Source organism: Polyodon spathula, chromosome 5 (genome assembly GCF_017654505.1).
Source record: "Polyodon spathula isolate WHYD16114869_AA chromosome 5, ASM1765450v1, whole genome shotgun sequence".
In the NCBI taxonomy this organism is placed as follows: domain Eukaryota; kingdom Metazoa; phylum Chordata; class Actinopteri; order Acipenseriformes; family Polyodontidae; genus Polyodon; species Polyodon spathula.
In genome coordinates, this window is record NC_054538.1 from 38,863,761 (window position 1) to 38,891,186 (window position 27,426).

A 27,426-nucleotide genomic window follows, 5' to 3' on the forward strand; every position below is an offset into this window, starting at 1 on the left:
CCTCACCAGTTTCATCCTTGCCCGGCTGCTCAGTTTGGAGAGACTGCCTGATCTAGGCAGTGTCCTGGTGGTACAATGCACCTACCATTTCTTGATGATTGACTAGACTAAGATTACAGGGATATTCAGAGACTTCGATGTTTTTTTGTACTCTTCCCCTGATCTGTGCTTTTCAATGACTTTATCTCTGACTTGCTTCGAAAGCTATTTGGTCTTCATGGTTGAGTCTTTGCTTGAAATTCGCTACCTGACCAAGGAACCTCACAGAGACAAGTGTTTTTATTCTGAAATCATGAGAACCACTAATATTGTACACAGACAGAGGCCATTCAACGAACTGCATGGCTCGTTAATATAATTTTGTGCACCTGAATTAATTTAGGTTTACCACAGCAAAGGGTTTGAATACTTACGCAATCATGACTTTTCCATTTTTATTTCCTATTAATAATATATTTGCTTCTTCCTTTTTGTTTTTGCTTTGAATGTGTGGAGTAGGTTGTGTATATAACATATATTAATTGCTACTTCAAAGTGTCATGACTTTTAAAGCAACAAAATGTGAACTGTGAGAGGGTCTGAATACTTTTGCAGGGCACTGTGTGTGTGTGTGTGTGTGTGTGTGTGTATATATATATATATATATATATAGATATATATATATTATATATATATATATATATATTGAGGTACACACCACACGTGTGTGTGTCACAGTCCATGTGCACGTCATGAAACTATAATTAACCAAAACAAAACCAAATCTTTATAGAAACATTTGGTGTAAACCTTACTATGACATGATGACTTCATGGTACACTTAAGTACCATTTAACAATGGAAACTGTCTAAATTTGACATTAAATATAAAATAATTTATTATTATTATTATTATTATTATTATTATTATTATTATTATTATTATTATTATTATAATAATAATAATAATAATAATAATAATAATAATGTTATTTTTTGTAGAAACATTTTTTTCGAAAACATCTGCATAAACTTTTTCCACTTTATAGGCAATAGGTTATACTTCGAGTCACTGTAAAATTGGAAGAAATTATGGATTCTCTTTTGTTTACCAAGCATTTAAAATATAAAGAGTGTAGTGCTTTGGAACATGTACATTTACCTGGCTTTACCTGTATCAAGTTCCTAGTGCTTTAGAGACAGACTGGGCGGGGACTGGCCGTGTCTGAACAGCTTGTGGTTCACTTGAAGTCGCATACTCGATGAGCAGAGACAGAGAGAGAGGTACTTCTCAGGTAAGTCTTGAAAAACATCATCCGTTTTAATATATAGGTATTTTTTGGTATCTTGTGTGTACATTATTTACCATTTACTTGTTAATATCATTACGTTGTAAAGCATTTTAATAACGAATGTTATATTAATGTACATTGTTTAACCTGTCCGTTTACTTGCTGTGTATAATCTCTAAAATTACATTTTGTTATGCTGTGTTCACAACGTTTGTTTCACTTCTTATTAAAAGTTCGATTTTCAGTACAGTACCAGCTTCAGTGTTAAATGTTGATCTTTCCGCTTTCAGATTTCTCTTTGTAGTGTATGTGATTGTAATTCATTATTTTAAAAAAATGCAATCTGATCCTTCATACAACTCTTCACATGTTGTAACTCGCAGAGCAGCCATCCACACTCCTTTGGCAGTTTAGTTTAGAATGTAATGAAACTGTTTTTCGTTTTAGGCAAAATCGGCCCATACATAGCACAATATATAGACAGTTGTACATTACTGCCTGTAACAAAGGCAACTTCACCATACGTGATATGTAAGATTCAGTAACAATAAATGTAACTTTTAGTAATTCATCTTATATAGAGGTAAAGTTTATTAAAAAATCTGTCCCATCTCCAGTACAGTGTAGTGAAGATAAGGAATATCATTACTGTAATAATAATGTTCCCAATTTCCTTCTCCTTCATTGCTGTGAACATGAAACATGGCTATGGAACATAAGCCAAGCTAATAGTTTATCCAGCATTTGCTAGACAAACCTACCATTTTTCCTGGGCTGTCTTTGAGCTTCAGTCTTTTGAACCACACTTTAAATTAGCCTGTTATGTTAGGAATCTTTGGCTGAAATCCACAAAGCCTTTTACTCCATTTACAACCATTAATGTTGCAAAACTATAAATTAACCCTTTAGAATACCTAGCATGTTTCAATTGAATTCCAGTGTTGTTTATCATTTCAATGTCATTTTCAATGGGTGTTCTTTTAGACAAAAATGGTTCTTTCTTATGGTACTTTGCAGTACAAGGCTTTGTGAATTTTAAGCTTGTATAGGAACGTAAACTTATAGACTGGTTTGGTTACTGTGAAAAACACCTGAGGCTACATAATTCACAGTGTGTTTCATGACATAACCATAAATCTAGGCAATCCTGTACATGCCAGGGTTAAAATTAAATCCACGCCCGTTTTTATGATTTCAAATGTAAAGTCTATTCATTTCATATCTGCAGTTGTTTAAAAAATAGGAATATGTAGATCTCATGTGTTCAGAGCAGACAAAAGTGTTGTTTATATTGGCAGATCACTTGGGCCACATTTTATGACTAATTTGCATGTGCTTGTTATACAGGAATAAACAGTCGATGAATAATGATACATTTGTGTCACAAAGATTAGCTTAAAAATGCCCAGGCTATGATCATGCACAGCTACAATTTATTTCAAATGTTTATTTTTTATTGACTGACATCAAGTATTTTTTGTTAACATTTTTTTCAAATGATTATTTCATTTTCTCAGGTTTTCTGCTTACAAAATGACTACAGCTGCAGAATATGGAGCCACTTCTTGGGAGCTCTGTGTTCAGGTGGAGCATCAGTATGAAGGCGAACCAAAGGAGTTTAATATCAGAGTCACAGGAGACCTCCACATTGGGGGGTTGATGCTCAAATTAGTCGAACAAATCCGTAAGCCATGTTTTCACTCAGTTATTTTGGTCTTCAGAATCTTTCATTTTCAAATGCTTGGTCTCATACAACCAGACCAATGCGATGCACTTTTCTTGCGTAGTGTTAATTGGCAGACAAAACGTAACAGTTCATTAGCTCAGAAATGAAGGGATAATTGTGCTTATGCTGTAATAGTCTATTAGCTTTGCATGTATCAATAAAAAAAAAAAAGTTAAATATAGACTGGGGCCTTAGGGCTATAAAAATGATGATTCTCAACCCATTTATACTGAAAGCGAGCTGGAAAAACTGAATAAAAAGCATCAGTTGATTTTTGAGTAATTGTCCTATTGTCACATGATGACTGCAGGATAATGTTAAAGTAGTTCAGTGGGAATTAGGAATTTAAGAGTTTATTTAAGGCCAGTAGCTTATTTACTAAGACCTACGCTTCAGCTTAAAGGACCAGAGAGTATGTTTCAAACAATTCAATATATAAGTAATTGTAAAGTTAGATCAAACATTATAGCATAAAAAAATTAAATAATGTGAAAATGTTTTGGTGAACTACAACAACAATCACCTGTCACAGCTACAGTAAATAGTGCGGTTTTCAGACCTGTTTATATTAGGAACACTAGTGAGGTGTAATGACTTGTGGAAGTGAAGCAGTAAGAGACTAGTGTAGTGCCTACAGACAATATCAGTCTAGACCGCGTGCAGTCACAAAACTGGAGCAGCGCGTAGCTTACAGAGTGGAACACAGCCTTCAGATAGTATACAGAAAAAAGCAGAAAGAGAGAGGCTTTATTTATAATTTTTTTAGACCTACACACCGAGGTGGGGTGGTCAATGTGTGCGAGTCTATTCTACACTGGGCTGAATAAATAAATTGCTGGGGAATTAGCAGAAAAACTCTGAAGCGAGAGCTCTTTCACAAGAATCAATCACACAACTGGAGAAGTTAGTTTAACCTACCTTACCCACCTGATTGTGAGAAGCAAAAGAGAACTCCGCGGAGTGACTACTTAATCCCTACAGGCATATCCCAAAAGTATTGTTGTTGGTCATCTTCGAATTGAAAGGGAACTTTTACTTATTTTGTCCTGATTTAACACACCCCTTGTGTTTTGAAAAATTCGGATGTGACCCAAACTAAATCTAAATTATGGTCAGTGGTTATTCATTAGGATACCTCGTTGTACGTAATTTGCTTCTTTTCAAACAAAGTGGTTTTGTAAAGATTTGATTATGCAACTGTTAGATTATAAAGGTCATACTGATACCTCATGCCTTTTATCATTATATGAGCACTGTAATGTTTTTCTAACATGCTGATTCACACTTGGAAAGAAATTTCGTTTTCACACAAAGTATATTGTTTTACTTGAAAAATGTAAGCGTGATTGAACTGGAAACTAATAGAAAACAGTCATAATCATATAAGATTGCTATCACTATCTTTTTGGTAGCAGATTTCTTTGTATTCTCGCTCCATTTTGTAGACAGATATGGCTGAACCTCACACAGATGAAGCAGATATACAGAAATTCACAATGTAGACAAAAAATGTGTCAGCTTCTTTTAATGAAGATGATTTATAACAACTAGATTACCACAGACCTTGCATGTTAAAACAGATTTGTAAACGAATCTATGTAGTCTTTCTGTATTCATACTAATCACATGTATTCATCATTCAATAAACTTTAGTTATGTAGTGCCATAAAAAATATACCAGGAAGACGTACCAGATAGAACAACTGTGCTATTTTATACAGACTAGTTGCACAGGAAAGGTTTATGGTAACATTCTAGTGTACCAGATGTGCTTGGAGTGTAGACATGATTAGGTTAGATACTAAGTTGCTCTTGTAGTGGACAATGAGCGTACTGTTTTGGTCCTACACATTGCTATAATCATACTGTTTATATTAACCTGGAATAGACTAATTGCAAACATTTAAAAAAACAAATTCCACAAGGTTTTATACAAAAATTGGTTTTGCTTTTTTACTTGTAGAGATTCCTCAAGACTGGTCAAACTACGCTCTTTGGTGGGAACAGAAGAACTGCTGGCTGTTGAAAACCCACTGGACACTGGACAAATATGGAGTGCAGGCTGATGCTAATCTTCTCTACACACCTCAGCACAAAGCTCTGCGGCTGCAGCTGCCAAACATGAAGATTGTAAGACTGAAGGTCAGCTTCTCTGCTAAGGTTTTCAAGGCAGTCAGCGAAATCTGCAAAACTCTAAGTAAGTCTTTCAAAAGGCATATATCAAATATTGCAATACAGTGACAAATGTAAGTGTTTAACAGTTTACAGATGCACGTGTGCTTTTGCAACATAAGAACACTGGTGAAATCATTTGAAACGCAAATAGGAAATCAGACAAATAAAACTGCACGATTTCAACTTTAGAGTCTGCATCATGTATTTAAGTTATTTAAGGATTTAAGTTCCATAGTCTTAAGGTTATAGTAGATAGAAGCCCTCCTCCCTGTGTCTTGAGATGAACAGCAGGTATGAAAGGAGCCTGATCTCTCAGCTAACTGAAGGGAGTGAGGCTTTACACTGATTCGTATCAAAAATCCATGGCCATTCACAGCTTATATTTTTAAACAAAAGAAAGATAGCTTTTATTAAAGGGGTTGGGCATTCAATGTATGCAGTCCTATGAGATATAATTCCATAAAAAGCTACCAAGATATTGTATCTGTATTTTTCAAATCTAGGGACTTGGGTGGTGCTCACAGTGCTATGAACTAAATGGACATTTTATTTCCATATTTGGCATGTTCAGTATGGTGTTAGAGCTTGTGTCACTCAGAATAAAGTATATGTATGTATGCATTTAAATGGTTATCAATCAATCAATCAACCTTTATTTAATAAAGCACCTTTCAGAAAAGCAATGCCTGAAAGCGCTTTACATGACTAAATCAGGAAATGCAAGCAGAAAATGCAATAATCACAGTAAATGAAAGGAGAGATAATGTATAAATAAATAAATAGATAGATAAAACAGAAGTAAATTAAAACAAGATCAATAAAACAAAGAATGTAATGAAATTAAATGCATAAATAAGTAGATAAAACATAAATAAAAACAAGATCAGTGAAACGATAAATCCATAGACGATAAAAGAAAACAATAATTTTAAGATAGAAAAGATAGATTATAAAAAATGTGCCTTCAGTCTTATTTTAAAAGCTGCACATGTTGGTGCTTCCCTTACAGAAATGGGCAAATTGTTCCATAATTTAGAGGCCCTGTAACTGAAAACTCTGCCACCAGTACTAGTTTTTAAAATTTTGGGACTAGTGAGCAGCCTGGCATCCTGGGATGGGAGAGGCCACCTAGAAACATATGGAATTAGATCATTCAAGCAAGAGGGAGCCAGATCATGTAAGGCGTATGAGCAGAAGCTTAAAATCGTAACCGAACTAGAAACCAATGTAGGGCTGCCAGTACCGCTGTAATATGGTCATACTTTATTGTTTTATTTAAAATCCTTGAGGCAGCATTTTGTACAAGTTGCAAACGGGATCAAACTTGACTTGGAATGCCGTAGAATAGACAAGTACAATAATCAATTCTAGATGTTACAAAGGCATGCATCAGTCTCTCTGCATCTTGTAGTGAAAGAGAACGCCTTATTTTGGAAATATTTCTAAGATGAAAGAAAGACACTTTAGTTACTCTCCTAATATGAGGTTCGAAAGAAAGAACTTGGTTAAAAAGTACACCCAAGTTTCTCATTTCAGCATTCAATGCAAAAGGACAGATGTCTCCAGCAGATGGACAAAGGTTGGTCTTACTTAATTGTTTTTTTTGAAACTAGCAACATTACCTCTGTTTTATCTGAGTTTAACAGGAAGTTTTTTGACATCCATAGCTTAATGTCAGCGAGGCATGTAGTCAGAATATTTATGGCTGCAGTGTCACCTGGTTTCAGAGATAGGTATAGTTGAGTGTCATCGGCGTAGAAGTGAAAGCTTACAACATGTCTGTAGGCAATATTGCCCAAGGGTGGCATAAAGAAAACAAAATCAGTTCTAGAACATAGCTCTGGGAAACCACATGTATACCACATGTAACTTCAGATAGAAGATAGTAGCACATCAGATATCGCATAAGGGAAGTTTCAGTACTATGACCTTGGCGAAAACCTGACTGAAATTTCTCAAAGAAGACTCAAAGACTGGGCTGGGGCAGCAGGACCTGAGGAAGTTGATCATTGGACCACATTCTACAACAAGGACTATCTGTATAGATGGGACGGACTGTACTTAAATAAAAAGGGAACTAATCTACTTGGAGAAAAGATCCTCAAGCAGATTCAGAAGCATTTAAACTAGAAAGGAAGGGGAGAGATGAATAAAAAAACAGAAGGGAGACCGCATCAAAACAAGGACAACAACTCAGACAACTATTAAATGTATTTATTTAAATGCTAGAAGTATCAGAAACAAAATTTTAGAACTTGAAGCTACTGCACTAAAAAGTAACTATGATGTGATAGGTGTTACAGAAACTTGGTTATCTGAGAGTGATGGGGTCGAATATAATATTTGTGGGAATACACTGTATAGGAAAGACAGGTAGGACAGAAGAGATGGAGGGGTAGCGCTACACGTAAGAAACAGTCTTGAAGCCCAGGTGTTAAACCTGGACAAAGAAAATAAAACCGAATCAATATGGGTCAGAATAACGGACAAAAATTCAAAGGGCATAATAATAGGAGCATGCTATAGACCACCAGATTCAGACAGTGAGCAAAATAATCTGTTATACAATGACTTTAGAAATGCGTGTAACAAAGGAGAAGCCATACTAATGGGGGATTTCAACTTCCCCCATATAAAATGGGAAAACCCGGTGGGTAGCACGACAGACAAAATTGAAATGGTGGAAATGACAAATGACTGCTTCCTAACACAATTTGTCAAGGCACCGACTAGAGGGGAGGCATGCCTTGATTTAACCTTTTCAAATAACGAAGACAGAATAACTAAAACAGAGGTCAGAGAACCACTTGCAAACTCAGACCACAACATGGTCTCATTTGAAGTGCTTTTTAAAACCCCAAAAGTAATGACTAATGCTAAGGTTTACAATTTTAGAAAAGCAAACTATGAAGGTATGAAACAGACTAACAGAAGTAGATTGGAGTAAAACTGAGAAAACATCCATAGAAAAAAGATGGCTGTTCTTCAAAAATGTAGTACTAGAGGAGCAAAACAATTACAATTACATTTACAAATCTAAATGTTAAACTAAATTGCCAAAATTAAAAAATATTCAGCAAAAAAGGCACTTTACAGAGCACTAAAAAGGGACCAAAAACAAAGTACACAGAAAGCGTACACAGAACTGCAAACACAAGTCAAAAAGGAAGTTAGAAAGGCCAAGAGAGAAATAGCAATGAACATTGCTAAGGGGGCTAAAACCAATTCCAAAATGTTTTTCCAAACAGTCAACATGGTTTTAGGAAAGGGAGATCGTGTCTAAGTAACCTGCTTGATTCTTTTGAGGATGCAGCATCGATAATGGATAATTGCAAAGCATATGACATGGTTTATTTAGATTTCCAGAAAGCTTTTGACAAAGTCCCGCATAAAAGATTAATTCTCAAACTGAACACAGTAGGGATTCAAGGAAACACATGTACATGGATTAAGGAGTGGTTAACATTTAGAAAGCAGAAAGTACTGATTAGAGGAGAAACCTCAGAATAGAGTTTGGTAACCAGTGGAGTACCACAGGGATCAGTATTAGGTCCTCTGCGATTCCTAATCTACATTAATGATTTAGATTCTGGTATAGTAAGCAAACTTGTTAAATTTGCAGACAACACAAAAATAGGAGGAGTGGCAAAAACTGTTGCAGCAGCAAAGGTCATTCAAAATTATCTAGACAAGATTCAGAACTGGGCAGACACGTGGCAAATGACATTTAATAGAGGAATGTGTATATGTATATGTACAGACAAGTAGGTAGTAGGTTAAAAAAAACATGGCTTCTGGACTGTGACATGTACAAGCTTCAACCAAAACACATTGACACCCAGACAGGGAGGTACTGAGCAAGCTGTTTGAGGGTGTGTCCACTTTGCATGGATCACCCCCTTCCTAATAATGTCATAATAAATCTGCAGATTTATAGTAAGGCAAACCAAGGCAAACCAGTTAAGTTTTTTGTTTGTTCGTTTTAATGATGGTCTGTTGTCCTTTTAATGTGTATTATTATCAGTGTCATAGATTATTATGTCTTCTGTCAGAGGTGGAAAACATAGCTGCAGTCCTGTGTAATTTCCTATGCCAGCAAGTCGAGTTGGTGCTTGCAGTTACAGTGAAACAAAGAATAGTTTCTGGATTAAAATGCCTCCGGTCTGCTGAGTGCATTCTCAGCATAAGCAATGCAAAATAATAACCTTTCATAACAGAAAAATCTTTGTTGTATGGAACCAGGTGACATTCAAGCTCAATACATTTAGAACAGTTTTACTTTATTTGCTGACAAAAGCAAATCATCTGAAAAGTTATAATATTTGCAAACATTTAAACTGTTTAAATAGATATATTAATAGACACAACAAATGTCATTTTCAGTGTTTGGTTTCACATTGAAAAATAAATTTGTCAAAACGTTTGTCTTCTGATTTATAGGGCTCTATGAACAAAGCTTTAACTTTGAATTATTTAAAGAATATATTTGAATCTGTTTTACTAAATATGTTGTGGTGTGTGTGTATATATTATGTATATATGAGCTTAACATGCAGCCTACAGCACTCAGTATTCCCAGGTGGTCTCCCATCCAAGTACTAACCAAGCCCAACATTGCTTTGTTTAAGCATTGCATGTTAAGTTCGATTTGAAGAGCTTTTTGCCGTCAGAGACGTTGCCCATGGGTAACTACAAGGAAGTAGCTCTTCTTGACCCCCAATATGTTGTGAAAGAAACCAACAAACATTTCATGAATATGAAACTTTATAAAATCTGTAGCAAACTACAAACATTTCTAAATGTCTGATAAGGTTAGGTGATCTCCTCTGTGGCCGTAAAGTATCTCCAAAATGATTATTTATAAATATTGCAGAATTTGTTTGTGCGATAGGAACTACAGTAACAACATAAATTCATGATAGATTCCATCTTAAACCCCCAATCTAAAATTATGAACAGGCCCAGTCAGAAATGAGTTTACATTACTCTTTTTAGAAATGAAAACCTAATTATTTTTAGTATAAATTGAAAAAAAGCATGTAATGCAGTTAAATAATTAAAACTTAAAGGTTTTTTCTTCTCTGTCCACAAATGTTTTTGAGGATATAATGAACAGTTTATTGTATAGTTGCTGTTGACCGTCTGCATTTTCTGGGCAGATAAAAGAAGGGCTGATTATAGGGAATATTGTTTTGCTTTGGAGATTATCTCTTATTATAGGCCTTCACTATTTGTAATATGCTTTATAACTACATTTACTTGCAATTGTCTGCTTGGTAAATTTGCCAGTTATAGGAGACAGCTGAGAATATGTTGTTAAAACATCCATGTCAAGGTGTATTACTACCAGGTGAAAACCAGGTGAATTTGTTCCAGTCTACATGACGTGTGAAAAGTGAATACACTGATATCCAGAATGTTACAGTAGGGAGTTTACTTGTTTTTGCAAGAAATCCTCAGGAAAATCACTTTCTGTTCTGACATAGAAATTCATTCTATAAATGTCGACCAATTTTGTTTTATTTCAAATCAAAACTAAAACAATTTGATGAACCACACAGTGATGTAAAGGTAAGAAATGTATGTTTCATTTAATTAATTATTTTTATTTTTTTTTTTAAATCACACAATGGTCCGGGTGTATCAAGGTATTTATGCAAAGTACAATTTTACAATAGTAGTAAACAACATAACAGCGCTACCGAGTGATGCATCCAGTAAAGGCGCTCCTCGTGAGTGCAGGATGTGCCCTATAGTCTGGAGATCACTAGATCATATCCATGCTATGTCATTTGCCGACCATAACCAGGAATTCCCAGGGCGTGGTGCATAATTGGCCAAGCGCAGCCCAGGTAGGGAGGGCTCAGGTCAGCAGGGTAATCCTCGGTTCAGCGCGCACCAGCGACTCCTGTGGCTGGGAGGGCACCTGCGGGTCTGCTGTGGAGCCATTGAGATCTGTGTTGTCCTCCGGCACTATAGGTGTGATCGCTTCACTGTGGACCTGCAGTGCAAATAAAGACGGCTTGGGAGGGCATGTTTCAGAGGATGCATGTGTCTGCTGCCATTTCGCGAAGTCGGCGCGGGGGTTGCAGAGGTGGACCGAGATTCATACAATTGGCGATTCCAAATTGGGAAACGGTGAAGACTAAATAAAAAAAATAAAAAAATAGCAACATAACAAAATTTTGGGTCCTTAAACAAGTCTTATGAGCTGTGTGTTATAAATATTTCTATGTTCTAAATGTCTTTATTTTCCTTTCACAAGAATGGGTCCTTAGATCTGATCAGTGTTCTGTAATATGGTACTTAGCCCTGACACCAATAATTACTATAGATTCCACTGTCCTTTTTTTGAAAATTTCAAGGTGCAAGAGAATCTAAGGGAGTACTCCAGTAGATGACCAAGATCTCAGGTCATTAGTGCATTGGTCTCCCTGTCCCTTTCCTTTCTCCAGCATATACAACAGGCAGACGCAGGTCTGCAGCAAGAGATTTACTCTCAAGGCTTGCCAGTCCGGAACCCTACTTGCATTCATGAATTTTAGCCTTAGTACTGCTTAAGATTGCTTCCACATGTGATTTCATATTTTTCTAGGCAGCCAGATATGATTGCAATGACCAGATACGTAAGAGATAATAGTAAGGAGTCAAATCATTAAGATGGAATAAAAGGTTAAGCTTCCAAAACTTCATGAAGGGTTTTACATCTGTACATAAAGTATATTGCATCGTTGTTTAAATACCTAAAAATGAATATGTGCATATGTATATACTATGCTATGGACAGAATTTGAGAAAATCTTTGTATGAATTCCAGATATCAGAAGGTCAGAGGAGCTCTCCTTACTGAAGCCACTAGATGAACCACAGAAAAAGAAGAAAAAAGAAAAAAGTAACAATCTAATCATTGAAGACATTTTAAATTTGGACAACACTGCAGTCATCTCGGGAGCTGCAGGTAACTAATTTCCATTTAAATGTGCTGTACAAAAGCTGTTTCCTTTTTTTAGTGTTTGCCTTCTCTACAGTTTGTCATTCATAAAGACGTGCATGAGCCAAAGGCAGCGCTATATTATGCTGTTAGATCAATTGGAGGTCTTTTGACAGTTAGCAAAGATCTGTATTAGAAGCCTGCTACCATACAATGGGTTTGTCCAGCACTGTTTGCATTGTTAAACCAGTCAGTAACATTGCTAATGTGAAGTAACCTTCCACAGTACAAGCCAAAACGACAACAACATATTTACATTTTTAATGCATACATACTGTGCTTTGCATTCAACAGCAAATGAAGAGATGTTGATCAAAAAGCAATATTAAATCAGAAAGATTAAGGAAAATGTTAATGCTGTATTAGGGACTTTCACTGTAAATCTGTTGTTCATTTACAAGACTAACTTTTAGCTGCTCTGTAAATCATTTCAAATGAATACCTTTACTTGAGGTGAAGAGGTCTCCATTCCTCTTTTTGTGGAAAACACCTGAAGGAATGGCATTCATTGTACAAATGTCATGCCAATTCCACTGCATGGCAAAATGAATGGCAATATGTCTGTTCAAAATGAATAAATGTCTGCTTGATTTTCACAGAAGTGTAATGGCTCAGTATGTTTCTCATTAAGTTTTGTTGCTCACTCTGTAGACATTGGTGTTACTGTTAAAGTGGCACAGAGACAATTATATAACTACAGCAATCCAATTCCCACATAATCCTTTGCGATTAGTGTTGGTTTTAGTTACTGTTTTCATAAATGGATAAGACACATGTGAATATATTTAGTTGCTGAAGCCAGTGCTTGTAATGCTGCACATGCGCAAAGCAATCAGATCATTCTAAGTATTCCTGCAACAGTGTTAGACAGATGAACCAATTGAATTCATGAACCATCAATTGTTACCAACTTAGATCTCAAGAGCAAGTTTAGTAATTGAATGTGGTACTTCCATGGATAATAAGGTGCTGCAGAAAGTTAAGTTGATGTACACTGTGCTGTAAGACATCCTTTCTACTCTGTGGCTATGAACATTTCAAACATCTCAAATATGACCTAAGCCTGACTGACAGTGTCTTTTTGTTTCCTTACTAGCAAGCCCTGGGCTGTACAGTAAAACCATGACACCTATATACGATCCAGTCAACGGAACTCCAGCGTCGTCTACCATTATGTGGTTCAGTGACAGTCCACTAACAGAACAGAACTGTAATGTCCTGGCTGTTAGCCAGCCAAACTGCCCACCTGAAAAACTAGCAAAGCTGTACCAGCCACTGTCGTTAGTTGACAAAGCGGCAATAAATGCAGGGTAAGAATGCTTGTTGCAGAGGTTAATTGGGAGCTTTAATCGGGTGTTATTTCTTTCTCATGAACTCTTTACTTACCTTTACTAATACTACTGATAAATAAATATGTAATCATTTGGTAATATTGCTAGTTGTATAAACTGCAGGAGTTAACTGCCTTATTATATTACAGTTGCTACGTGCCATAAAGATTGCAGTCACTGACTGACTTAAGTACATTTATTCTGTGGTTCCGGTGACACTGTAACCCAAGAGAGCAAATTTTAGTTTTTACAGTGTAATGATGCAGCCTTCATACAAATTACAGCCTTATTACAAACAGCTGGGTGTTCATTATTTCTTATATTGTTAATTGTTTTCTTTTTGTATCATTTTCCACTTGTAGATGGTTAGATTCATCCCGTTCCCTCATGGAACAAGGCTTTCAGGAGGAGGATAAACTTTTGTTGCGCTTCAAGTACTTCAGTTTCTTTGACTTGAACCCAAAAGTAAGTACCTTAACTTATAATACTGGTACCTCCTGAACACACAGAGTCTACTTTAGAAAATCTTACATATAACTGCAATGTACATCTACATTCCAAAAAGTGTGAATTGCACCTGTGCAAAATGTGCTTCCATTTTTGTTGTTGTTGACAAAGTTTGTATATGTGTGTGTGTGTGTGTATACACTGAACAAAAAATTTAAACACAGCATATAGTGTTGGTCCCATGTTTCAAGAGCTGAAATAAAAGATCCCAGAAATTTTCCATACGCACAAAAAGCTTATTTCTCTCAAATTTTGTGCACAAATTTGTTTACATCCCTGTTAGTGAGCATTTCTCCTTTGCCAAGATAATCCATCCACCTGACAGGTGTGGCATATCAAGAAGCTGATTAAACAGCATGATCATTATACAGGTGCACCTTGTGCTGGGGACAATAAAAGGCCACTCTAAAATGTGCAGTTTTGTCACACAACACAATGCCACAGATGTCTCAAGTTTTGAGGGAGGTTCAGCTGGCATGCTGACTGCAGGAATGTCCACCAGAGCTGTTGCCAAAGAATTGAATGTTCATTTCTCTACCATAAGCCGCCTCCAACGTTGTTTTAGAGAATTTGGCAGTACGTCCAACCAGCCTCACAACCGCAGATCACGTGTAACCATGCCAGCCCAGGACCTCCACATCCGGCTTCTTCACCTGCGGGATCGTCTGAGACCAGCCACTCGGACAGCTGATGAAACTGTAGGTTTGCACACTCTGTCAGAAAACGTCTCAGGCAAGCTCATCTGCGTGCTCGTCGTCCTCACCAGGGTCTTGACCTGACTGCAGTTCGGCGTCGTAACCGACTTCAGTGGGCAAATCCTCACCTTCGATGGCCACTGGCACGCTGGAGAAGTGTGGCATGTATGGCGTGGTGTGGATGGCGTGTATGGCGTCGTGTGGGCGAGCGGTTTGCTGATGTCAACGTTGTGAACAGAGTGCCCCATAGTGGTGGTGGGGTTATTGTATGGGCAGACATAACCAACGGATAACGAACACAATTGCATTTTATCTATGGCAATTTGAATGCACAGAGGTACCGTGATGAGATCCTGAGGCCCATTGTCTTGTCATTCATCCTCCGCCATCACCTCATGTTTCAGCATGATAATGCACGGCTCCATGTCGCAAGGATCTGTACACAATTCCTGGAAGCTGAAAATGTCCCAATTTTTCCATGGCCTGCATACTCACCAGACACGTCACCCATTGAGCATGTTTGGGATGCTCTGGATCGACGTGTACGACAGCGTGTTCCAGTTCCCGCCAATATCCAGCAACTTCGCACAGCCATGGAAGAGGAGTGGGACAACATTCCACAGGCCACAGTCAACAGCCTGATCAACTCTATGCGAAGGAGATACGTCGCACTGCATGAGGCAAATGGTGGTCGCACCAGATACTGATTGGTTTTCTAATCCACACCCCTACCTTTTTTTTTAAGGTATCTGTGACCAACAGATGCATATCTGTATTCCCAGTCATGTGAAATCCATAGATTAGGGCCTAATGAATTTATTTCAATTGACTGATTTCCTTATATGAACTGTAACTGAGTAAAATATTTGAAATTGTGCATGTTGCGTTTATTTTTTTCAGTATATATACAACTAAGGCTTCTGCTTTTCGTTTTTTATTAATTGTATTTTTCGGTGCTTATTTTTAGCTATTTTCGAGTTTTATGTAAATTGTTTTTTTTTTTTTTACTTTCCAGGTTACTTTCCAAAATTCTTGAGGATTTTTTTTTTCTGTCAAAATATGTGTAGTAACTCCACAGTACTTGCACACTTAAGTTGTACCTCCTTTCCTTTGCTGTCTTCCACAACGAAATCCCTATGGTCACGGGCACATTCTTCTGGGTTTTTTGTATGTGGCATTTTTGTACATTTTGCCACAATTCTGTTTTAAATCCTCCATATCTTAACTGTAAAACAGTAATTGCAATCTTGTTTTAAGAGTCTCCAATAGAAATGTAGAAATGTGCTGTCATTCAGTAGTTGGGGCGGGTTTAAAGTATTTAGAACGAATCAATGATAGATACAAGTCAGGAAGGGGGGACATTGCCCAGAAGCACTGGGAAATATATGTATTATTATTTTTGTAGTAAGTTTTATTTTTTAATAGGAAAAGAGTAAAGTCAATGGGAATTAATTAACCATGTCCACAGTTTTAATTGTTTTAATTTTAATTGACTGCTTCTACCTAAACCCAAAGTGTTTCTTGCAAGTTTTTTCACTTGGTACAAACAAGTATTCCTTTCTTTAGATTCTTTATTTCAGGTTTATTAGTATATTTACACTAACTGGTGGAAAACACTGTTTTGTATTTTAAGATGTACTAGTTTTGTATTGCTTAGGGTGACAGATTTGTGCAAAGTTGTGCAAATATGGTATCACCCACATCATTTTCAAAGGCTTTATATACCGTCCAGGCAGGAAACCAGGAACCAGTCTGTATAAGGGGTCAATGGTTTATCACAGGCCAGGTATTGAAAACATGACCCCCTGACCTCTCTAAGACACATTTCATTGGTGTGAACAAATTATAAAATAGTTTGAGAATGCACATTTTGTGGCTGAAAAGATATGTGTAGCCTGAAGGTGAGGTGGGGTTTGTTTATAGCCTTGTGGTTAGAAATATGTCAAGGCCTTACATATCTCAGTTTACAAAATAGGTCCTTGGCAGACTATTTACCAGTTACAGAATAAATATGCTGTTCAAATATATTTATGGACAAGCAAAGTGACCCAGTGGAATAATGCGCTTGACATTACAACCGGAAGTCTGGATTTTAATCTGGCTTGGGATAAGGTCTTAAGTAAAGTGAAATAATCACTTGTAGTTGTTTCCACATAACTCTCAGAGGGATTGTTGTCCACATCACAACACCACCACACAGTTTCAAGCAATGGCTCTGGGTACCTTTACAAGCAGTCTCAAGAAGGCCGTGTTTGAATTGGCATGGAGACTAACCTATGTTCTCAGGGCAAGGTTGTTACATGCTCAAGGTAGTGTGAGGAGGCACAAAAAGTCACTGCTTTTGCTATCCCTACACTGTGTGAATACACTGAGTGTATTTTAGTTTAAACTATCTATCTGGCATTTAAAAAAACAAAATAATATTTCACAAATACATTCTTACAGTACCAATGATTTTTGTCTTTGGGCATTGTTACTCAAGCCAGATGTTTAATTAAAGGGCTTGTCAGTAGTCTTACTTTGTTTATTGTAACTTTATTAAAAGTAGTTAATTGCTAATTATCATATAAGAATGTTTTTGGTTATTGATATTTAAAGCTTCACTAATAGTTGTTGAAAACCTTTCATTTTTAGGCATAAGTGAAACTTTATTGATATTCTGATGCATTTATTCCTGCTTTGCTCAACAGTATGATGCTGTCAGAATAAACCAGCTCTATGAACAGGCACGGTGGGCAATACTTTTGGAAGAAATTGAATGCACTGAAGAAGAAATGTTCATGTTTGCCTCACTGCAGGTAGGTACCTGACAGTGAGTTGTAAAACCAGAGTACTTTTACATAGAGGCAGAACAAGCCTTGACAAGAACATAATAGAGTCAGGGCCTTATTATCCCAGCTATGTGCAGCTATCAGATTTCATTCTCAAAATCTTTTGAGAAATGTTTTCAGAGTGCAAATATAACCCTTTTCTTCTGGTTTGGGAAAAGAAAAACATATATTTGATATCATGCTGCTTATGTGGTTGCAGCTGTAATTCCTTGCACTGTGCCTGTTTACCTTGCTATTATTTTAATGGTAATGATAGGACACCTGGTTGACACTGTAGAGAATGACAAGATTAATGTAGAAAGCTGTCCATTAGGCATGTCGCATGCTGTTAATGTATTGTTTTTATGCGAAGAAATACTATAATATGCAGTTGACTTAAGGAAAAACCAAGACATTGCTTTTCTTTTCAGTACCATATAAGCAAGATGTCCAAGTCTTCTGAACCGCAAAGTTCTTCAAATGAGCCTGACACAGATGAAGTAGAAGCTGCCCTAGCTAATCTAGAAGTGGCACTTGATGGCGCACATTCAGACAGAATGCTGGTATGTCATTGGTTTTCACTTCTTGAATAATTAATGATCAATAGCTACCCATTAGCTTCACCACAGGGAACTAGACCACAACTTGTAGCCTAGTAAAAATTAGTTAGTTAACACACTGGCCATATTGGACAGTGCATTAAATGACATTTTATCTGCAAATAACAGAAACCAAATGGCATGGACCAGGTGTTTATGTAGGAAGTAAAAAAAAAAAACATGTGCAGTGCAGATACTGCGTTGGAGTGTTTTTATTGTGCTGTTCTTCTGTTCACACACACTATTTCAAGATGAGCTTTCTTAATTGTTATACTCCCAAAGTAATTCATTAATCATCCGTGTGAAGGGGGCTTGTAGGAGTTTAATTCCCTAGGGTAAAGTTCCTGACATGTATTTTTACAGCTACATTGCGTTAACCTGTGTCCATATCAGACCACATGTTTTGACGTAGGGTGTTTACAGTTACTACACAGTTCTGTTCTGTGGTTCTCTTATGTAAGAAACTCCAGTAGTCCATTGAAATGACTACAGACTGCTTTCCAAATGTAATTTCTAAAGGTACATTTTTTCTTGTTCATTAGGAGGACATCACTGATATTCCAAAGCTTGCTGATTATCTGAAGCTTTTCAGGTGAGTTTAAGATGTCCTAGTGAGTTTATTTAACAATTTAAATCCTAAATCTTTCGTAATTTCTATAATTGTATACCTGTTCTTGTAAGATTATAGACAGAAGGAAATAGCTACTGTATAACTCAATAAATGTATGTTTAGGTTGATTAAAAAAAAAGTTGTATCATACCAATGAAAGAATAATAGCAATATTTTAAAACATACTTTTTTACTTCTCACTGGTATACAGAAGCATACACTACTATATTCCCCATTTAAGTATCCAATAACAGACTTATTTTGTTCAGAATTATTTTGTTCTCCTAATCCCTAAACTCATCAGTCTGAAATTCAAGGTTTATAGAAAATGAAATGATACGTACTAAAGATGTAAGCCATGTGCGTGGAAATGGTTGTTGAATAATTGCTTCTCGTTATTTTTCTTCAGTACAGATGAAAGAAAGAAAAAACAAACACTTATTTGATATTCTATTTAGAAACTTTTTTTCTGTATTTCTCCTTAGATGTTTTAAACAAAAATGAATAACTTATGAGGCACACACCAATATACATTTGTTTCTTTTCTTAACATCTGCACTGAAGAGACAACAAAGAAAATGAAATTGTTACACAATGATTTATTAAATTAAGCAATACATGGTTGCCTTCAGCAATCAGTGTTTTGTTTTATATTCTTGGTCCTGTGGTTTTAATCCGTGCTTTTAAAGCAAAGTGTAATCTTGAAAATACGTATAAAATGTGAATATAGCTATATTGTATTTTATTTCTTCATTTCCTCCTTATCTTTGTGTTGAGCGTAACACTTTCTATTTGAGTTTACTGCAAATTGTTTTGTTAATTTTAGGCCCAAAAAGCTGACCCTGCGAGCGTATAAGGAGTACTGGTTTGTTTTTAAAGACACCTCCATATCATACTACAAGAATATGGAATGTGCTCGAGCAGACCCCATTGAACAGCTGCACCTAAGAGGTATGTCTGTAGTTACATCGTGCCTTGTTTCATATAATTGTATTTCTGTCATTTCATGCTACTGAAAAAAAAAATCTGGGCCAGATTTATGAAACATGTCAACTGTTTAAGCAACTAGTTGTTATTTTCAAACAAAATCGATTGCACCAATAAAGAGTGTTTGAACTCCGACACGCCCCAAGCAAGACAGTCAGAGATTTAAAACTCATCTCATGACATCACATATCACTGCCCATTACATTTTCACTTGGTGAAAAGAAATGAAAAATAATAAAATTGACATGGGACCCGTTGATACTAGAATATGTAAAAGGTGTATTAAATTGGTCTTTAAATAGGAATTGCTTTTTTTGTTTTATAATAAACATTATTGCAGATGCAAATTAATGATAAAACCATATGTAGAATCTACTTGCACAGCCGTGCAAGACAAAATAAATTCAGTTCTTTCAATTTAATTTCTTTAATAAATGTGTACTGTAACTTGTCCTAGCTTGCCTTGCGACAGAATGTGCTTCAAATATGTTATTGTGAATGTTGTGTTTTTTTCTGCTAGTAGTACAATTTTAAAAAGTCTGTAATTGTTTCAAATATTAATCAAGGTAACATTGGGACGTGATAACAAAAAGTGCTGTTGATTTTGTATGTGTGAGGAAGGAATATGTACTGTAACTGTCTTGAGATTGCAAGATTGAGCACCTGGAATTGCTTTCATGGGTTTTTGCTGGCGTTTAATATGTTTTGATTGCCTGTCAACTTCCCACTGAATGTTTCAAGCTCAGCACCTTGGTATTGTTTACATGAAAGGTAGTTCTTTAAAAATCAAATGTATATCATCATTATAACTTCCTTGTCATGACTGGCGCCTGATTGGCTGAGTTATTGAAACTATGTTGAGAACCACTTGTGTGGATTTGATAAAATATGGAAGTTTGTAAAGCAATTCTATTCTGCATGCTGAGGATGTCTTATGGTACTGATTCCTTTTGTGTTTTTATATCCCTGGCAGAAGTTAATATGTATGCTACCATCAATGGGTTTATGAACACATTTTATGAACACAAGGATATAATGAATACATGAAACACATGGATGTTTTACATCCCTGTGTTTCATGTATTCTGCTGACCAGTGTTTTTCTTGAATACCCTACAGGTTGTGAAGTTGTACCTGATGTTAATGTCTCAAGTAAGAAATTTGGAATCAAGCTCTTAATTCCTGTAGCCGATGGCATGAATGAAATCTACCTGCGATGTGAAAATGTAAGACCATTAAAACATATACAGTGCCTTGCAAAAGTATTCAGACCCCTGACCAATTCTCTCATGTTTCTGAATTACAAATGGTACATTGAAATTTCGTTCTGTTCGATATTTTATTTTAAAACACTTAAACTCAGAATCAATTATTGTAAGGTGGCATTGGTTTTATGTTGGGAAATATTTAAGAAAAATAAAAAACTGAAATATCTTATACACTTAATACTTGGTGGAAGCACCTTTGGCAGCAATTATAGCTGTGGGCTGTTGGGATAGGTCTCTACCAACTTTGCACACCTAGATTTGACAATATTTGACCATTCTTCTTTACAAAACTGTTCAAGCTCTGTCAAGTTCCTTGGGGAGCATTGATGGACAGCAACCTTCAAGTCATGCCACAAATTTTCGATTGGATTTAGGTCGGGGCTATGACTGGGCCACTCAAAGACATTTACCTTTTTGTTCCTTAGCCACTCCAGTGTAGCTTTGGCTGTGTGCTTTGGATCATTGTCATGCTGAAAGGTGAACTTCCATCCTAGTTTCAGCTTTCTTGCAGAGGTCAGCAAGTTTTCCTCAAGGACTTCTCTGTACTTTGCTCCATTCATTTTCCCTTATATCCTGACAAGTACCCCAGCCCCTGCCGATGACTTAACACGATGCTGCCACCACCATGCTTCACAGTAGGGATGGTGTTCTTTGGATGATGCGTTGTGTAACAGGTTGTGTAATGCTTTATAAAAGAACGGCCAAAAAATTCGGTTTTTAGTTTCGTCCATCAAACAAAACTGTTTTTGCCACATGGTACCGATACCTTGAAAAGGTCTCTGCAAAAACGTATGAAGGATTTGTCATAGTTCCAAACGAAGAGAACGGTGGATGTAGGTGGGCTAAACAACCTGAGTGCTTGGTAACAACAGTGTTGCCAAAACTGCAGTACTTGACAATCCAGTGTCACCGGTAAGGCCATAAAAGCCTGTAGCTCTTGCAAAATTGCCATTGGCCTCTTGAAATCCTCATTGATCAGTCTCCTTCTTGCTCGGTCATCCAGTTTGGAGGGACGGCGTGATCTAGGCAGGGTCTTGGTGGTGCCTTCCACTTCTTAATAATCGTCTTGACCATGCTCCAAGGGATATTCAAGGCCTTTTATATTTTTTTATATCCACTCCCTGATCAGTGCCTTTCAACAACTTTGTCCCAGAGTACCTACAGGAACTTCTGAATTTATCCTGAAATCATGTGAATCACTACAATTTAACACAGGTGGAGCCCACTTAACTTGGTGGGTGATTTTGAAGGCGAATGGTTACACCTGAGCTAATTTTGGATTGCTATTACAAGAGGAGTGGACACTTATCCAACCAAGCTATTTCAGTTTTTATTTTTAATTAATTTTCTACAAATTTCACTTGGAAGTTGTGGGGTAGGGTGTGTAGATAATTATATATATATATATATATATATATATATATATATATATATATATATATATATATATATATATATATATATATATATATATATTAATGAATTTTAATTCCAGACTATAAGGCAACAAGAGGTGAACATTTTGAAAAGCACTGTATATCTCATTTTTATCTGTCAGAAGCATCACCTGTTTCCTTAAATAAATATTCTAATACTTAATCTTACCGCAGGCTCAGGTATAGAATAGATAGCAAACAATCACAGCTATCCATAAAGATCATTTCTATCAACAATTGTTTAAGGAATACATGTGTATATTTTTCTAAAATATTTGACATTTTCTGGAAATTAGTAGTATGAATACTATGGCTCTAGATTAATGTATCTTAATAATGTTGTGTTTAATGTTATAGCTAACAGTAGTGTGGGTAAAAAAAAATAATGTCATAGTCATTATATGTAGAAACTGTTTAATATTTAATAATATTTTGCCTAGTTATAGTTATAACTGAATTCCACTTTTTATTCAGTCAACACAGCATGATTGAACTGCAGAATATTACAATCATATTGCATTTAAACTAATTGTGGGTCGTTTCTGAAGGAGAATCAGTACGCCAAATGGATGGCTGCATGCATGCTGGCATCCAAAGGGAAAACGATGGCCTACAGCTCCTACCGAACTGAAGTCCGCAACATTCAGTCTTTCCTGAAAATGAAGGACCTAAACTCAGCTCAAGCACAAGCTGCTCCAAATCTAGAAGCCATGGAGATGAACTCAGATTGTTTTGTGTCTCCCAGATATGTGAAAAAGTACAAAAATAAACAGGTAGAGCTACACATTAGGTATTTTACTTATGAATTTTGCATTTTTTGATGACATCACCTTTTGATCTTCCTTTTTATTCTATGAATCAACTCTATTCTAGACAGTTGATGGGTAAGAATGCAATTCTGATATGTCTAATCAGTCTTCAGGCTTGTTACATCTTTTAACACATTTTACTGCATTTCATTGGTATGAAAGACGTGGAGTTGGTATTGCTGAAGAAGGGATCTGCTGCTATTTGGCTGATGCTGAAAAGTTCTAGCTAGATTTTATTACTTCATAAATAGGTAACTATATATTTAACAAAAAGTGTTTGATCAAAGTTTTCTGAGCAGGATCATTCATATGGCCAACTTTTGCAGCCTTTGTACAGTACTTGCTTCAAGATAGGGCCCAAAGTGTTGAATCCCAGCTGATCGCAGATATAGTAGATTGAATATTGCAGAACAACAAGATGCTGAGTGGTGGAATTTCAGTTGATAATATCTATAGGTTACAACCACCATCATAAGACCATTCAGATAATGTAATAGATAAATGTATTCTGTACATTAAAATACAATTATTTCCATCTTTCTCTGAATTCAAAACAGGCAGTGTTAAGAGTGTTTACATACCTATAAATCAACACAGCATTTTTTGTGTTTCAACCAGCTAACAGCACGTATCCTGGAAGCACATCAGAATGTCTCCCAAATGTCTCTTGTGGAAGCCAAGATGCGTTTTATACAAGCATGGCAGTCGCTACCCGAGTTTGGCATCAAATACTATATTGTAAGGTACAGTAATTCTACTTTCTGTAGTTCATCTGTAACTTTAAACACTGAATCACTAAACATGTTTCTTTTTTTGTATGCTTATTGAACATGATTTCTGATCTTTTTTTTTTCGGAACCCTTATAGAAAGCTTTTTTTTTTTTTTTTTTTTTTTTTTTAAATACCAATGGGACAATATTAGAATATTATATCTGAACAACCCTTTGCAGATCATAGCATTACTTTGCATTTCCAAACATTTCATGTGTCTAACTGTATGTTACATTTATATCTTGAAACCTCCTAGTTGGTTAATTACGATACACTCAATAGCTTGTGCAAGAAATTGTCCTTATTGTAGTAAGTTTAATCGGAATTTGACAAATAGTTCCTTAGAAAAATAAAATAAAAGTGTGACTTACACGAACAGAGACACGCATTTGTATATTTACCCCCATTTTCTAATACTATCAATGCGCTGTAAGAATTGCCTTAGCAAGTATAATCAATCTTGGACACTGGGTTCAGTAGATATATGCAGAACTCAAGTTTAACATACATATGGACATCAGAGCTTACTTACATAACTGTCCTCCAGTATATACCACAGGGGGGATATGCATATTCTGTAGAGAGTAGTCAGTAATTTATCTCACCAATACCTATTAACTATATATATATATATATATATATATATATATATATATATATATATATATATATATATATATGTCATGCATACTTCACAGGTTTCGAGGATGCAAGAAAGATGAGCTGTTGGGGATTTCCTACAACAGATTAATAAGGATAGATATGAGTACTTGTCTTCCAATAATAACCTGGCGGTTCTCGAACATGAGGCAATGGAATGTAAACTGGGAGATTCGTCAGGTACAGTAAGAGTACTGTTTAATGATAAAGAGGATTTGTAGTGTGTTGTTTATATTGCTGTATTGTACTGCAAAAAACAGACTGAACTAAATTATAATCTAAAAGTAGAAATAAAATGCATAAAAGACAATCCATGTGAATCACTAATTCCAAGCAAAAAATACTAAAACACTTAAACATATGAACTATCTACTATATTTCTTACTTAAAACATGCTATTGAATGTATATTTTTTGGGGGATGGGGGGATATTTTTCAGGTTGCAATTGAGTTTGATCAGAATGTGTCAATCGCATTTGCCTGCCTGAGTTGCGACTGTAAGGTCGTCCATGAATACATTGGAGGGTACATTTTCCTGTCAACCCGATCCAAGGATCAAAATGAAACTTTAGATGAAGAACTTTTCCATAAGCTTACAGGAGGACAGGACTAAGTACGTGTTACTGTTAGCTTATTCCAAATGTATGGGCACAGTGAATCCGACTGAGAATGCTAACCTGCTATGAGACCGCACTCGTTTTTGAAGAACCAATTTGGAGCTGGGAAGACCTAGGTGGTGACATTTCTTTGTAAAGCAACATTTTAAAGCAGATGTATAATAGTACTACTTTAAATATCTGACCAAACTAACTCAATGTTTTCTGTAACAAAACAAACTCTAGGTGAAACTGACTAAGGGAGTATATGGCTTGGTAAAACATTGTGGATATATGTAAAAATATCGGGGTCTGTTCAAATATTGACATTTGTCAAGGAGGGTCTTTTTTAGTGATTTCAAGGAGGACAGTATCTATATCTGCCCCCATTTGGATCATTTGAACAGGCCCCAACATACTCTCTTTGAACAGTTAAAAACATTTTGAAAGTTTCCTAGTGAATAAAGTCTTCTCCAAGGATTTTCCAAGTTGGAAATGTTTAAAGAAATGTTTCAGTTCCGGTATTTTTATTGTACCTGCAGTGTCCCGTGTTCTCCGGATCGCCAACCTTGACATTTTTAATCACATATGGGTCATAAATTAGCTGGGGAATATGTTTCTTAACATTTACTCAGTAGTGGTCACCAGGAGAAAGAGAATTGATCTTATAAGAATCGCGATGTATCCAGATTATGCCCCCTCCTGCAACAATGGTGGATACACTGCACTGTTTAGAAGAAAAAAAAATATGTTCTTCTTGCAATTATTCCCAAAAGTTAAAAAAAGTAATTCCCGAGTTGATTTACTTAGGATATCAAAATAACAGTAACAAAATAATCATGATTATGTTGAAAAATATATTGCTGCGATATGGACAACACAGGATAAAGCAAAGGTAATGTGTTTCTTGTAAAAACTGAAGGGGGTTCTTTAAAACTTTAGCTATATCCTAACAGCATGAAAATATATTAGTATTGAACATGATTTGAACGTGGTTTGAACATGACACAATAATGATGTGTAGGCTGTACAAAGGCTAAAGTTAAGTTTTTTTTGGATTTGCTGGATTTCTGTTAACGTGTCCTGGTCTCTTTGAAAACTTCAATTAAAAACAAAGTATACCTTAATAAACCATGACTTTTATGATGCATGAGTCTGATGGAAGAATACAGAGAATATTTTATTTTCACCAGTTATAAACTACATTGAAAGGGATGGGCGTTCTGTTACTGTAAACCTAGTTTAAAGTTCTAAATTTAGTAAGAAAAAGTACCAAAGACATATTAATGTTGGTAGATGTTTAATTATGTTCATTATCTGCCTGCCTTCAAAATAGGTACACAAATAGCATGGGCATGTTAAAACAGTAATGCTGTATTTTACATGAAGCCTATTCTGCCCCAAGGTAACTTAACATTATGCAATCTACCTGCTTCATGCTTTGTTTTATATTTGACAAGACGGCAGCAATGTGAAGTGTTCTGCTAGATACAGTACTCTGGTATTACCTCAATCTCATTTGAGACCAGATCACTATTTATAACCCTCTATAGCAGTTTTTCAGTTTGGAGACATGGGTATTTTCTTCTACTCGCTCAAGCTGTCATGCAAGACTGTTTTATTGGTCAGAATATAAATTAATAGAAATTCCACTTCACATTTCTGAGCTTTGATTGTAGGGAACGGTTGCTTAGCAGAAAAAATGGATATGTAATAACAGCATAGTTAAACCATCTTCCAGTGAATTATTATATTTGTTGTAAACTCATCAACACTAGCCAAAGAATCTGGTACATCTTGCCACAAGTATTTTTTTTTTTTTTACAGAGTAACAGTAAAATGCAATTTCATTCTGATTTATAATAGGTTCACTAATACAGTTAATGGTACGAGTGTCTACGAGTAACTGTCTTATTGCCCACCAAGAGGGTTTGCAAGACCCTATTATGAGACAGTCAGCCATACATATAGTACAGAGATAGAAACTATCAAGCAAGAACTCCATTGAATGCACCAAAAGTGTGTAGTTGAGTTGTTCTGAGTGAACAGACTGTTGTCGTCCCATAAAAAAAAAATCGCTTTGCAATTCAGACTTTCTGACAACAGCGATAATGGTTCAAACATTGGCAGGCTCCTGTTTTGTACAGACTTACCCAACATGCATGATTCTTGCTTATCTCTTAC

General features: G+C 36.0%; 1 protein-coding gene across 2 annotated transcripts; it reads left to right on the forward strand.

The window, feature by feature from the left end:
• Nucleotides 1–1,212: 1,212 nt before the first annotated feature.
• LOC121315933 (fermitin family homolog 1-like) lies at nucleotides 1,213–26,390 on the forward strand. Of its 2 annotated transcripts, XM_041250549.1 has the most exons (16): nucleotides 1,213–1,274; nucleotides 2,789–2,955; nucleotides 4,961–5,194; nucleotides 6,686–6,751; nucleotides 11,990–12,130; nucleotides 13,260–13,473; nucleotides 13,857–13,959; nucleotides 17,387–17,494; nucleotides 17,938–18,069; nucleotides 18,648–18,697; nucleotides 19,542–19,666; nucleotides 20,822–20,928; nucleotides 22,955–23,179; nucleotides 23,834–23,958; nucleotides 24,685–24,826; nucleotides 25,086–26,390. In XM_041250549.1, the coding sequence occupies exons 2-16, from the start codon at nucleotides 2,805–2,807 to the stop codon at nucleotides 25,257–25,259; spliced, it is 2,097 nt and encodes a 698-aa protein (XP_041106483.1). In that variant the 5' UTR covers nucleotides 1,213–1,274; nucleotides 2,789–2,804; the 3' UTR covers nucleotides 25,260–26,390. The 2 variants fall into 2 exon arrangements, with proteins under 2 accessions (XP_041106483.1, XP_041106484.1); XM_041250550.1 differs by lacking the exon at nucleotides 6,686–6,751.
• Nucleotides 26,391–27,426: the final 1,036 nt, after the last annotated feature.

Coding starts and splice junctions, on each gene's coding strand:
- LOC121315933 (XM_041250549.1), top strand. CDS start 2,805: ATGACTACAGCTGCAGAATATGGAGCCACTTCTTGGGAGCTCTGTGTT. Junction 19,667..20,821: donor TGAACAGCTGCACCTAAGAG/GTATGTCTGTAG, acceptor AATACCCTACAG/GTTGTGAAGTTGTACCTGAT. Junction 20,929..22,954: donor TCTACCTGCGATGTGAAAAT/GTAAGACCATTA, acceptor TCGTTTCTGAAG/GAGAATCAGTACGCCAAATG.